The sequence below is a fragment of the Denticeps clupeoides genome, chromosome 15, assembly GCF_900700375.1.
Source record: "Denticeps clupeoides chromosome 15, fDenClu1.1, whole genome shotgun sequence".
NCBI classification, from domain to species: Eukaryota; Metazoa; Chordata; class Actinopteri; order Clupeiformes; family Denticipitidae; genus Denticeps; species Denticeps clupeoides.
Genome location: NC_041721.1, coordinates 19,528,504 through 19,543,275, shown reverse-complemented (window position 1 = coordinate 19,543,275; position 14,772 = coordinate 19,528,504). Strand labels below are relative to the sequence as shown.

At 41.6% G+C, this 14,772-nt stretch overlaps 1 protein-coding gene across 8 annotated transcripts in view; it reads left to right on the top strand.

Annotated features, from left to right (window-relative positions):
* Positions 1–290: 290 nt before the first annotated feature.
* ccdc136b (coiled-coil domain containing 136b) overlaps positions 291–14,772 on the top strand; it is a 46,165-nt gene continuing 31,683 nt past the window's right edge. For 3 of the 8 annotated variants that reach the window (XR_003742538.1, XM_028954451.1, XM_028954449.1), the window contains exons 1-2: positions 291–404; positions 668–973. Coding sequence is in view for 3 of the 8 variants with exons in the window: in XM_028954451.1 (XP_028810284.1) it covers positions 919–973 (55 nt within the window). In the remaining 5 variants the exon portion in view is untranslated. Of the gene's footprint in view, positions 405–667; positions 974–4,870; positions 4,908–12,003; positions 12,166–12,295; positions 12,429–14,772 lie in introns of those variants that run through there. The other 5 variants (XM_028954453.1, XM_028954452.1, XM_028954454.1 and 2 more) reach the window with 5 other exon arrangements.

Sequence of the window (14,772 nt, the reverse complement as noted above, 5' to 3'; positions counted from 1 at the left end):
AACCATGCAAATGAGTGCCATATATTTTGTATACATTGTCAGGACATCAGTCAGTAGTTAGTATCTAGCTAGGGTGGTATAATCCTTCACAGTATCCGAGCTCTTCATGAAAAATCAAAGTGATGATACTGTGTTGAAAGGGCAGAAAAGAAAAAAGTAAGAGCAGTAAAGTCAAAGGGAGAAATGCAGAGAAGGTGACAAAACCACTTATTTGGAAATAATAGACCACTTCTGTTCTGCTAAGGGAGAGAGAGAGAGAGAGAGAGGGAGAGGGAGGGCGGGAGGGGGAGAGAGCAGGTAGGGAAGGGAGGATATAGGGTGAACCACAGAAGGAAATGAGCTGTGGGCTGCGAGAGAATTTGACGTCAACCCCTGTGAGCTGCAGATTCTGGACCTGGTTAAAGGTAAACACACCAAGGCATGTGCATGTTTTTGTGTTTTATGTTACAGACCGCACCAGCGCTGGATCTGTGGTCAAATTAATGAGATCCATGATGGGCAGTGAGGAGAGCTGATTATTCAGCTTGAATGAAGAAAAACAAAGGCACGGAGCGAGGGAAGATGGCAATAGAGAGAGAAAGGCTAGAGCATGACAGACTAGAGCTAAATTGAGGCATAATCTGATGTAGTACGTTTCTCATGTGTGCACATGTGTTTTGTCCTTCAGGATGGAGAAGCCACGGCCACATTCTGTAAGCCACATTCTGTGCAGGGTCTAAGGAGCACTGGTGATCTGACTGTGTGTGTGTGTGTGCGTGAGGGCGCATTTGTGTTTGTGCAGTGTGTCCTGGCAGCCGTTTGCCGCTGAGTCTCTGCCTACCAACAACATACTCATCACAGACTGCTGTGCCTCTGAGTGTGTGAACATCCCTCCCACCTCATCCAACCCCAACAGCACACCCCGTTACCACAGCAACCATGGACTGCGGACTGCGTCTGCCACCGGTCATTGAGGAGGTCATGGAGCCTGCAGGTGAGTTTGTTGGTGTGGGGTTTGTGTACGGGTCTATTTGTGGATTAGAAAGAAGGGTGAGAGTGTCAGCCAGTCACTGTGTGTCCTAACCTAATGCCTTCATTCACAAGATAAACAAAGCTGAGTTTGTAAGCATTTTTAATATACATTTTTTTCTGGATGAAGTATATAAAATATAAAAGTATTATACTGATACAGTGGATATGACAGCATTTCAGTGCCGCTGATAAATAATGTTAATAATGATGCCATATGCCTAATTAAGGTTGTAATGCTAAAAGAACCAAGTTTAAAATGATCAAAATAATGTTGCTATCTTGTCATCAACGTGCAGACAATTTATTGAAGTCATTCTTTCAGAATTTGCTGATTAGCACCATTTCTTACATTTTGTCATATTATATTGTATGCTGCTATGTCTTGATAATGGATTTTTATCAAGTGACCATTTAGAAATGTTTCAAGAGTTCATTGCTCTTCCATAGCTTTCCTGGCTTCTGACTCCGTGACATTCAATATACTGTCAGCCTTTCCACTCTCTTCTTCTCTCCTGCTTCCTGTTGGCACCTTTTTCCTCCTGCTTTCCTCTGTTTCCCTATGCTCCCCTTCCTGAGTGTTTTTCAAAGCCAAATATAAAATATTCAACTGGCTTACTGTGCCATTTGCGCAGATAAAATAGAAACATCCACATGCACAAAAACAAAGGCACACACCTGGAGACCCATACAATCTTTTATCAGATTATATTGAAACCTTTTGTCATTCCTTTTCGTGGTGCAGAATATTTTCTGCAGTACTAGATAAAGGCTTTGTAATACTTTTCTAATGGGATAATGCTAAAGCTCCTGAGTTGCACCCAGGTGGCTCACCATCTTTATTTCTTTAAAAAGAGTGAAAGAAAAAAAGGCATTCTTCCATGAGATGCAGTGAATAGTCAGACCTAAGCATTGCTCTGTCTCTCCTCATAACAACCCTATAATAACTGGGACATGAACATGTTTATGTTGTGATCATATTGCTGCTCTGAAGGGGAACATTTGTTCTGCAGAAGGTGAATGGGTATTTTATGAGCATATGAAAATCTAGCAGGGGCATAATCTCCACGGAAACATTGGGTGGAGTGTGTGGTTTTTCAACGAAATATTGTTTGTTTTGTTGGAATTAAAGGTGGAAAGGGTTGAGAGTGGTTAAGGTGGAGCAATGAAGTGTTATTGTCTTCCATTCCCGATTTCTTTTAAACAGTGCTTAAAAGATGGAGTAAGCTGGGCTGGTGTGAATAATTTATGGTTCTCCACAATGCAGAAGAAATCTGATATATATCTCACACACACACGCACACACACACACGCGCCATGATGTCTGCTCTGAAGGACTTAAATTAGATTTTACTTAATCCAAATTCTTCTGTATAGTGGTATAGTGGTTTTATTGTTCTTTTATCACACCTCACCAAAGACAAATAACAGCACAGACTGGTGCTGCAGAGACAGTGGATGTGGAGGTGAAGATGTGGAGGAGCATGCAGAATACTCCTCAAGAGATGACACCCTGTTTCTTTAAGAAGACTCTCACATTAGAGTTTCCAAGTTGGACTCAGGTCCTGCGAGTTTAAATGTGTTGATGGAATGAGCTCCACATGGCTACAGCAGGTTGCATTAGGCAGTGTATCTGGGAGTCAAGGAGAGGTTGAACCAGCTAATCCCTCTCCAGATTATGTCTGGGCAGGTTGCTGTCTATAGATGAGAGACACATTCTGGACTGCCTGAAACCCAGAACTGTGACACTGAATACATTTGGAAGAATAGACAGAAGGAAGAAATTGCACAAGTTAGGAAAATGATCCACCACAGAGACCAGAATGTAGCAAAATGTAGCAGAATGTACCACGTACTCCAAAGTTGGACCTTGATATCTGGCTGAGGGGAAGGTGTGAGACCAGGAGATGTTCCTGTTATAGTGGGAAACAGACACAATTTCTTGGAGTGATCCTTGGCAAATGTTCTCACTGGAAGGATGGTGGTCTGTTCAGGCTTCTTTCTCAATATCTTGTGCATAACATTGCAATCCAACACACAGACTTGAAACTGGAGTTGGTTCTTCCTTTGTGTACTGGGGACAGTCTAGAACTACCACTGGGGTGGTAGCAGCCTAGTGGGTAATGCACTCGCCTATGAACCAGAAGACCCAGGTTCAAATCCCACTTACTACCATTGTGTCCCTGAGCAAGACACTTAACCCTGAGTGTCTCCAGGGGGGGGTCTGTCCCTGTAACTATTGATTGTAAGTAGCTCTGGATAAGGGCGTCTGATAAATACCATAAATGTAAATGTAAATGTAAATGAAAAGGCCCTTCACCAAACTGTGCCCACAAAGATAGTGACATTAAGACTGCCTTTCACTTCACTTTCACATACCCTCTTTGCAGAAGTTCCTGATTAATTACAATTGGAAGCTGGTCTAAACAGGTCTTGCGAAATGAGAATTTACCTGCCTCTACACAGAGATGGTGTTACACGGCACAAATCTTCCCAGCATGTTTCTGAGGACAGTGTTAATGTATTTTAAAGATTAAGTTATTATGTTATAATATTGTGTATAAATGGTTTGGTTGATGGCTGTGTCTAGAGTTGGAGGATGGTTAACTAGAATTGAATTGGTTTGTGGAGGCACTTGTAAAGCAGTCATATGACGATAGTCCAAGTTTAATTTTTATGCATAAGAAGTGCTAGAAAATCAAGAAGCTTTATGGCAACCCATCAGTAGGCACTTTCCAGTACACTTTCCAGTATTTACATTTACATTTACATTTACATTTACAGCATTTATCAGACGCCCTTATCCAGAGCGACTTACAATCAGTAGTTACAGGGACAGTCACCCTGGAGCAACTTAGGGTTAAGTGTCTTGCTCAGGGACACAATGGTAGTAAGTGGGATTCGAACCCAGGTCTTCTGGTTCATAGGCGAGTGTGTTTCTCACTAGGCTACTAACACCCTTGGTAGTAGTATGCAAATGGAAATAAAAATTTACCAATATTGACTACAAGATGTATGTAACCAGTAATCCAACATATCAAATCTCATCAGACATAAACAAATAAGACACAAAAAACACAGGAAACATATTTTCAGAACAGCACCCCATAGATATCTAACAAGGGTGATAGCTTTCTATGATGCTTTTCTGGGTAAGTTGCAATTGGGCAGACAGATCGGAAGATGAGTCATTCACAGTGTAAAGTGTTCTGGAGACCTGTTGCAGAATATAAATATCATATCAGTTAAGCGAAGTGAGCTGAGTTTGTTATGTTGAATGCTAATTTTTTAGGAGGGATTGTGTGAGACTGAGAACTATTCTATTCTAGTCATTCTAAAAGTACTGTCACAAAATACTGCTAATTATTCCTATATTCTGCATGCTAACTTTTATTTATGCTCTCACTTCGCTTGCATATTATATTGCTCTATTATACTCTAAATGCTCATTATTACACATTCAGGAAGTGGTTAACACTGTTGACCATCTGTTGGCCAGACCTCAGCGCAGAGAGTATTAATTGTTTTTCCTCTGTTACAATTTTAAAGTACCCTGAAGACACTAGCCTAAAGAAAGAAAGAAAGTGGATTGTTTCATTTTGTTGTGTGTATGAATTTTGTGTGAGAATTTTTGTATTCTGTTGGTACTTTGGGTTTGGAATGTGCAGGAAAAGGAACCTGTATTTATTGACACTGCTGACATTGTTAAATTATCCAGCTAACTGTCACTTCTGCATTGCCAAATGGCATGGACTCTCCCAATTTCGTTTGGGTTCTCATTAGACTCATTAGCAAATTTGCTTGTGGTAAAATGCTGTTATCATATAAGATCATAGAACTGTGTTAATCTGTTGTGTTTCAGGAGCAGCAGATTGTCTGAGTGCTCTCACTACAATAAGGTATGCATGCTGAGTCCTACACCCACAAGACGGACCCTTTGCTTGTGAGGTGACTGATGTATTAAGTATCAGAGGCGTCCCCAGTGTTTCAACCAGTTAGGTCATTTTGGATGATTGTTTAAAGATGGTCTTGATTCTAAATGGGTTTGAAATCTGTTGCTGAATCTATAGTAGTACACAGTATGTGCACAGATTTCATATCGATCTTCAAATAGAAAACCAAATAGAAACCAGATATATGGTTTATTTATGAACAGTTTTTGACCTTGTTTTTGCATTTATCCCATTACCCTGAGTGAGCAGTAGGCAGCCATGACAGGCGCCCGGGGAGCAGTGTATGGGGACAGTGCTTTGCTCAGTGGCACCTCAGTAGTACCTTGGCAGATCGGGATTCGAACTGACAACCTTCTGATTACGGGGCCGCTTCCTTAACCGCTAGGCCACCACTGCCCCCGAAACTTCATATTTACATTTCATATTTACATTTCTCATGTGACTATTTAAAGTCTTACAGAATAAGTTCAGTTGAAATGTTCAAATGTACAACACGTTTATGAGGCCCCCTAGGCCATTCAGGGAGTGCAGAATTATCAGGCAAGTTGTATTTTTGAGGAATAATTTTATTATTGAACAACCATGTTCTCAATGAACTCAAAAAACTCCTTAATATCAAAGCTGAATGTTTTTGGAAGTAGTTTTTAGTTTGTTTTTATTTTTAGCTATTTTAAGGGGATATCTGCGTGTGCAGGTGACTATTACTGTGCCTAATTAGACAACTTAACAAAAAACAAATATATACCCATTTCAATTATTTATTTTTACCAGTTAAACCAATATAACATCTCCACATTCACAAATATACATTTCTGACATTTAAAAACAAAACAAAAACAAATCAGCGACCAAGATAGCCACCTTTCTTTGCAAGGACACTGCCATCCATGGATTTTGTCAGTGTTTTGATCTGTTCACCATCAACATTGCGTGCAGCATCAACCACAGCCTCCCAGACACTGTTCAGAGAGGTGTACTGTTTTCCCTCCTTCTAAATCTCACATTTGATGATGGACCACAGGTTCTCAATGGGGTTCGGATCAGGTGAACAAGAAGGCCATGTCATTAGTTTTTCTTCTTTTATACCCTTTCTTGCCAGCCACGATGTAGAGTACTTGGACGCGTGTGATGGAGTATTGTCCTGCATGAAAATCATGTTTTTCTTGAAGGATGCAGACTTCTTCCTTACCACTGCTTGAAGAAGGTGTCTTCCAGAAACTGGCAGTAGGACTGGGAGTTGAGCTTGACTCCATCCTCAACCCGAAAAGGCCCCACAAGCACATCTTTGATGATACCAGCCCAAACCAGTACTCCACCTCCACCTTGCTGGCGTCTGAGTCGGACTGGAGCTCTCTGCCGTTTACCAATCCAGCCATGGGCCCATCCATCTGGCCCATCAAGACTCACTCTCATTTCATCAGTCTTGAGATATTTCTTGGCCCAGTCTTGACATTTCAGCTTGTGTGTCTTGTTCAGTGGTGGTCATCTTTCAGCCTTTCTTACCTTGGCCATGTCTCTGAGTATTGCACACCTTGTGCTTTTGGGCACTCCAGTGATGTTGCAGCTCTGAAATATGGCCAAACTGGTGGCAAGTGGCATCTTGGCAGCTGCACGCTTGACTTTTCTCAGTTCATGGGCAGTTATTTTGCGCCTTGGTTTTTCCACACGCTTCTTGCGAACCTGTTGACTATTTTGAATGAAACGCTTGATTGTTCAATGATCACGCTTCAGAAGTTTTTTACAATTTTAAGAGTGCTGCATCCCTCTGCAAGATATCTCACTATTTTTGACTTTTCTGAGCCTGTCAAGTCCTTCTTTTGACCCACTTTGCCAAAGGAAAGGAAGTTGCCTAATAATTATGCACACCTGATATAGGGTGTTGATGTCATTAGACCACACCCCTTCTCATTACAGAGATTCACATCATCTAATATGCTTAATTGGTAGTAGGCTTTCGAGCCTATACAGCTTGGAGTAAGACAACATGCATGAAGAGGATGATGTGGACAAAATACTAATTTGCCTAATAATTCTGCATTCCCTGTATATGAAAAACAGTTTACACGTGTTGCATTCTCCTCACAAATGTAAATGAAATGCTTGCGCACATACCACTTTTTTTTTTTCATTAAGAAAGCTGGGTGGGCCTGCCAAAAACAATGCTATGCTTGGTCCAAATTAGTGTGTGTGTGACCTGTTTACAAGGATCTGCAAAGGCTGATTTATCTGAAAGCTTTTCATATGTAACAAAAAGTAATGTATGCACAAGCATTTGATGTACACATGCAAGAAAAACTGGTTTGTGTGCAAGCATTTCATGTACATTTTCAGAAATCTCAGATGCCCTTATCCAGAGTAGCTTACAATCAGTAGTTCTTGTCAGTAGTCGAGTTGTTGTAACAAATCAGGGGCAATGGCAAATTTCTCAGACATCGTTTATCAGACATATTTTGTGCTGATGACAGTGCACATGGTTGGAGAGCAACTGTGTACCATTTTTATTGTTGTTTAAGTGGTTAAGGAAGCGGCCCTGTAATCAGAAGGTTGTCGGTTTGAATCCTGATCCTTCAATGTCCCACTGAAGTGCCACTGAGGAAAGGACTGTCCCTACACACTGCTCCCTGGGCGCCTGTCATGGCTGCCGACTGCTCACTAAGGGTGATGGGTTAAAAGCAGAGGACACAATTCGTTGTTTGCACTGTGTGTTGTGCTGTGTATCACAATGACAATCACTTCACTTTCACTTTTTTTCAATATATTATTGTCCTAAAACAACATGCATGGTGTGGATTTTACAAAAAAAAAGTTGGAGTACAAAAAAGTTGTGCCCACTTGCATTATGAATTAAAACTATGATTAAAAAATATCATGATTCTGTTATAGGGACAGGGAGCTACTACCACCCTGCTACATATGTGAGGAGAAGTAGAACATGCGCCTCATGCACCTTTTCTTGCAGCACATGAGCATCCCCATTCCTCATCATGCATGCCCATTCAGGAATAACACATTTGTACTTGAATTAAAAGGACATTTTCAGTTTAATATAGTATACATGCATTGTGACTGTACCAATGCATCATTTAATGTTTACCATTTAGCAATTCACAGTTACAGCATTTATTTTGAGGAAACATAAACATTTAATTTTTGTGTCTACTCTCTTACATTATACATTATATTTCTGCATTAAGGTGCTGTTGAAAATATAAAAGTCTTAAAGCACTTGTGAAAAGGTTTCTTTTACTAGTGACAAAATTGAATTGACTGACTCTGCATGTTTGGAAATATGAACAAAGTATTTAGACTTTTGCACAGTTGTGTTTGTGTTCTGAGAAATGGCAAACGTTTGCATAAGGAATGAAGGGAATGATAACTGATAAGGTTGTCAAAAAAGATAACGTAACTGATAATGGCAGCAAGGGTACTGATCTGCAAGGTCAGACAGCTGAGAAAGTGCAGTCCAGTCCAGAAGACGTGGATATGATTAGACAATGCAGCAAATTGCATTCGCCCTTTCTTACTGTCTTACCTGTGTTGTGCAACAGAAGCAATATGTTGAATCTATAGTGTGTATATGAGTGAAAAGGACATGTATTCAGACACAGCTATATCTCAGGCTGGAGCATCTTGCATAGATATATAGAATAATTTGCAACTGCTGTCATGATTATTTACTGACATACACAGAGATAAGCTCCGCACTCAGGAGCCATTTTCTATACTATCCAGCTGTTAGAACTGCCTGACACTGGGCAAGGTAGTGCAGCCCATTAATGTTGGGCTCACACTGGAGAATCCGATTAGAGATCATCGTCACAAGAGGGGCAGGCAAAGTTCTAGGTCGGGGACAGGCAAAGGTCATGGATATAAATCAGTCGGGCGTGGGAAAATAAGGCTGGCATCTATGGAAATAAATTCGTCAAAGACCGGGCAGTGTCTCCTCAGTGTCACCTAGTTTTTATACTTGCCGCTGCCTGCTCTCACTTCCGTTTCCGGGTTGCCGTTTCCCTGGCTGGTCTGGCACTCTCTGGTGGGCTGGAGGTGTATTGGCTGTGACAGAGCCCCCCCCTCCATGGCCCGGCACCTGACGGGCCCAGCCGATCAGGGTGTCGGTCGTGGAAGTCCAGGAGCAGGGCAGGATCCAGGATATCCCACCGGGGAACCCAAGACCGGTCCGCCGGCCCATATCCTTCCCAGTCCACCAGATATTCCAGGCCGCGGCCCCGCCGATGTACATCCAGAAGGCGACGGACCGTGTAGGCCAGAGAGCCGTCAACCTGACGTGGAGACGGCGCTAGAGACAGGGGGGTTGCAGAGGCGAGGAGTGAGCTTTACGGAGGAGGGAAACGTGGAACACAGGGCTGACGCGCAGAGTGTGTGGGATGGCCAATTGGTATGCCAATGAACCAATGACGCTTCATTGGTTCATTGGCATACCAATTGGCCATCCTAGCTTTCTGGGGTGGTCCTAGCTTTCTGGGGTGGCGCTGTAAGTCCCTGTCTAGTTCTCCTCCGCGGCGAGTTAAACACCAGCATCAGGGACATTACGTTCCTCAATTCAAAACGGAACAAAAGTAGGATTCTGTAGCGACTTACCCTGCTGCTGAACTCCCTTCTTCCTCATCAAACACTCCAACATGTATGCGTTTCAGGTGCTGGATCATTGCCGTGGTGCTCTCGTGCCGTGCCATGTCGCTTTAGCATATTTTCGCGCAGATTTCTCTGCCTCCGCCATGTATCTTTCCTCTACCTCCGCTCGTTTTTTTTTATTTTTGCTGTCTATGAGGCGCCAAACTCTGCTAGCATCTGTGCGCGAGAGAGACCGAGTGTGTTCGCTCCGCTCCACGATCAAATAAAGTTTTTTTTTTAATAACAAATCGATTAGGAAATTCGTTGCCAATCGATTCGTTGTTGTATCCCTACAATGTAACATTGTTTTTGAAATGGCAACATCGTAGTGGGGGTGTGAAGCCGGGCAAAATTATTTATTTTATATGGCATCATGATTGCATGGCCACTGGTTGGTTTTCTATTTCCCGTTTGTTGAGAGTAAGGGCCACAGAGTAAGGGGGTGGCAGGAGATTCTCTGGCTGGCTGGAGCAGCATCTAATAACCAGTTTATAAAAATAAAACATGACACTGAAGTAGCTCCTTCTTCGATTTGTCAGTTCTACATTAAATTCTGCTCGGCAGGCTTTTAAATCTGTGTATGGTGATGATGAATATGGACAGTTTACTGTAAAATAAATTGTATTGCAGTCTTCTCACCCGCTGAGCAAAAATGTAAGGTGGAACAGAGAGTTCAAATAAAGGAGCTAACTTCAGCATCGTTGTGTACTCTTAATTCTATCACACCATTTGCAGCTGGGCTGAAGTTTCACATGTGTCTAAAGGGGAGCAGAGGTGGCCTAATGGGTAAGGAAACAGACCCATAGTCAGAAGGTTGCTGGTTCAAATCCCGACCAAGGTGCCACTGAGCAAAAGCAATGTCCCCGCTTCTCCCCGGGCACCTGTCATGGCTGCCCACTGCTCCCTCAGGGGATGGGTTAAATGCAGAAACCACATTTCACTGTCTGCACTGAGTGGTCTGCTGTTATGTCTGAGTTGTGCAAAATCACAGAAAAAATACAAACCAAATCTGTGCACTAAAGTTTCTTTTAATTTACGTTGTGGTAATCCTCAGGTTGGAGAATAGGTGTTGATACTGGAGTGCAAAATTAACACCAATGGAAGATAGACAAGAAAAGATCAAAGCCCTTCACACGGTTATCTGGTTAAATTCGGTATGGTTCCGACAACAGATTTTGCAATAAAATATGGTAATATATAATTCTTAATATGTTTTTTATTTCTATGTGTGTGAGAGTGCTTGTAGGTGATGATGGGGGGCAGGGGGTTGGGTGGTAAAAGAAACCGCCGTAATTAAGAACAATAAGAGTCATCGTATTCTATCATGGCAGATCTGGCCACGAGAGAGCAGATACAAAATCGCACACAGTCACACATGGGCCACAGTGGCGCACTGCATCAGCCATAACATGTCGTGGTCGCGGTCCCGAATGGGAGACTTAAAATTAATGCAGACCAGTGGTTCCAGACTTTGCCTGCTTTATCTTCCTCTGAATCATCTACTTTAATAAAATTTAAAAAGTTTACATTTGTCTATGTTCATCAAAGAAACACATTAAAATATATTTAATAAGGTGAATGCTGTAAATGTAAAAAATGCTGTAAATGTGAAGGTGCAAAGTTCCACATAAATGTAAATTGTAAAATTGACCAACTGTAAATTGTAAATTGGCCAACTAATCAAAACATTCTTCTTAAGAATTCTCAGTTTGAAGTAACTTCTGCTAAAACAAACATTTACAAAAATAAATTGGACTCATGCATCATGGATCCCCACAAATTACACAGCATCTTTTCCTCTCTACTCAAACCACCAACTCCCCCAGCTCTATTCTCAAAAATTGCTGATGACTTTGCCAACATTTTTTTTTACAAAAAAATTTAACACCTTTGTCAGTCATTTACCACAGATCCACCTCTATTTAATATCCAGGATTCCCCATCTTCCTCATTGGATCACTTCTCTGCCATCAGATGAGATCCCCCTTCATCCAGCTCAACCACCTGTTCACTGGATCCAATTCCTTCTACAATGCTTCATTTTATCGCTCATGGCCCCCTCCCTTTCATCACATCTATTTTTAATAAATCCATAACATCTGGTCTCATCCCAAAAGTCTTCAGAAAGGCCATAATCACCCCAATTCTCAAGAAATCTGCCAATCCCTCTGATATCTCCAATTATAGACCTGTCTATCTCTTACCCTTTCTTTCAAAAATCCTAGAATGTAACATTTATAATCAGCTCTCTACCTACCTTACTCAGAACAACCTTCAGGACCCAAATCAGTCTGGTTTCAACAGAAACTTGCTTTTTTCTGTTCAGTGCTAATCTTTCTGGACCTTTCAGCAGCATTTGACACAGTCAACCACAAGACTCTCCAACAAGACCCATCCTTAGGAGTCTGGGAATTAGTGGTTTGGCAGGGTAGTGGATAGCTTCCTATCTGAAGGATATATCTAATCAGGTGACATAAAAGAAGACCACATCTGCACCTCACAAACTCTCCACTGTTGTTCCTCAAGACTCCGAACTTGGCCCTCTTCTGTTCTCCCTTTACCAAATCTCTTGGTGAGGTAATATCTTTGCAAGGGTTATCCTATCACTCCTATGCACCCAATTATTTTTTTCTTTTCCGCCATCAGATGTAAACATGTCAACCAAAATCTCTGCTTGCCTGTCTGTCATCTCATCCTGACAGCACAACATCTGAAACTCAACCCCAGCAAAACCAAACTGCTATCCCTGCTATACCTGATTCCTCCACACAAAAGGAACTTAAAATCTCCCTGGACAATTCTCCAATCCCTCGTTGTGCCTCTGCTCGCAATCTTATAATTACTCATCTCTGTAGTACATGCTGATTTAATGTTGCTTTTTCAATCCCTACTTTTGAGAAATTAATTCACACCTCAAATATGATGGGGGTGTCAGTCCTTATAAATATTTTATTTAAACTGCTGGTGAGAAGATGTGCAAATGATACTTTTCAGCAATGTGGATCCTGTGGGTCTGTCTGTCCATGAAAACATAGGGTTGCTTTCCAACTGACCTGGGGTTGCCTCTCAAACTGGCCAAGGGTGTCTCCATCAGTGCCTCCTCCACTAGAGAGCACCATGCTACACACAAAGAAACATGTCCTCTGCGTTTAACCATCACCTAAGTGAGCAGTGGGCAGCCATGACAGGCGCCATGGACTCTATGGCGTTACATTGATACTCACCCTCAGTGAGTCCCAGTTTTCTGGGACATTGTAACAGGGTGAATAAAATTGTAGATGAGCCAGCATATCAGTGGCAAATATCTGGGTGTTTATTACGAAAAAAATAAATAAATAAACTTTTTCGTTTTTTTCTTATCTTATAATTTAATTATTTTGTGCGTTTGTAAGCTTCACATTTATTTTAGCCTTGTGCCCTATAGATGTGACATTAATGTGTCTAGTCTAGTCCTCTTAGTCATTTGGTATGTTGTACCAGGAGCATTAGGAGAAACTTGAAACGTCAGGGAAATTCCATCCTCGGGCTTTGAATTTCACAAAAAGTCAAAGGTTTTTCAGTGAGTTTCTGCAGAGTTGCAGAATGAAGTTGAACTGTTTTACAGATATATATACAGTACTGGCCTAAAGTTTGGACACACCTTCTCATTCAATGTTTTTTCTTTATTTACATTGGTAAATTCTCACTGAAGGCTTCAAAACTATAAATGAACACATGTGGAGTTATGTACTTAACAAAGAGTGGAGACCTGACCTCCACAGTCACCGGACCTCAACCCAATGAAGATGGTTTGTGGTGAGCTGAACCGCAGAGTGAAGGCAAAGGGGCCAACAAGTGCTAAACACCTCTGAGATCTCCTTCAAGAAATTTGGAAAAACATTTCAGCTGAAATGTTTTAAGTTATTTCACCTTTTTTTTGTTAAGTACATAACTCCACATGTGTTCATTCATAGTCTTGATGCCTTCAGTGAGAATATACCAATGTAAATGGTCATGAAAATAAAGAAAACAGACTGAATGAGAAGGTGTGTCCAAACGTGCCTGTACTGTATGTGGCAGAGTAAATATTTTACATAGTAGTGTGATCAGGTCACAGACACTCCAACACACATACGACAGAAGTGCGCTAATCTGCCAAAGGCATCTGTTCGAAGAGGATTAAAAAGATGAATCTTCTCATCAGACCCACAGCAGAAGGGCTCACTGTTGTCAGGATTGTGGGTCATCTGTACTGTCTGTACTGGCACCATTTTATGCATATTTTCAATTGGTTAACCCCTAAAAACCTTATTATTACATGTTATTAATGCAATGACTACAAAACTACACAGACACACACATGCCACACTTTATGAGGGCACAGTGCTACAGTTGCTCTTTAAATAAATCCATCTAATCTGAATGGCACCGTGTCTGCCAACACAGTGATGCTCTTTTGAAACTAGCACAGACCCGGTGGCATCACAGCCGTTAACATTTTTCTCATCAAAACAGTTCACCACCAACTAGTCTGTTCACATGTATCATTTTATCAATACGTAAATATGTAAATACTGAATTCATGTATTAGCATTCATACAATTTAAAGGTTTAAGGACAAATGTGACCGTGCTTGTGTGCATGCATGTTTGTAGGAGATTGGGAGTGAAGCAGGAGTAAATAGAGCCTTACCATTTTTTAGCAACCTGCCCTGACAACACAGCCTATGACAAACAGTCTATTGCTAAAGGGTGGAGAGAAGGAGGGAGTGAAGGGAGGATGAGGGGAGGTCTATTTATAGACAGACATGCGCCTCAGTCAGGACCTTGATGATGACAGACAGGAATGGAAGGGCAACGGCAGGCTGAATGACTGGAGATTCCATGCCAGACCTCTCTTGCTCTTATTGACTTATTAAGCTAATTCCCAGTTTACAAGCTCTCTTATATTTCTGCTTTGAGCACTAGATGGTGCTCACATATTGTGTTACAGTAAATCTGACCGTTTCCATGGAAACAGTTCCCATGACTGGGTAATTTGTTTATCAGCAGGCCTGTGTGTATGTATGTTGTTTTTCTCATATGGGAGAATAGATGTGCATGAACCTATATGTGTTAATTTAAGACAAGGTGGGTGCAGGTCCATGAGTCTCTGGGGAGACTAGTGAGCGCATTAAAGGGGAACATTTTAATGAGACCTC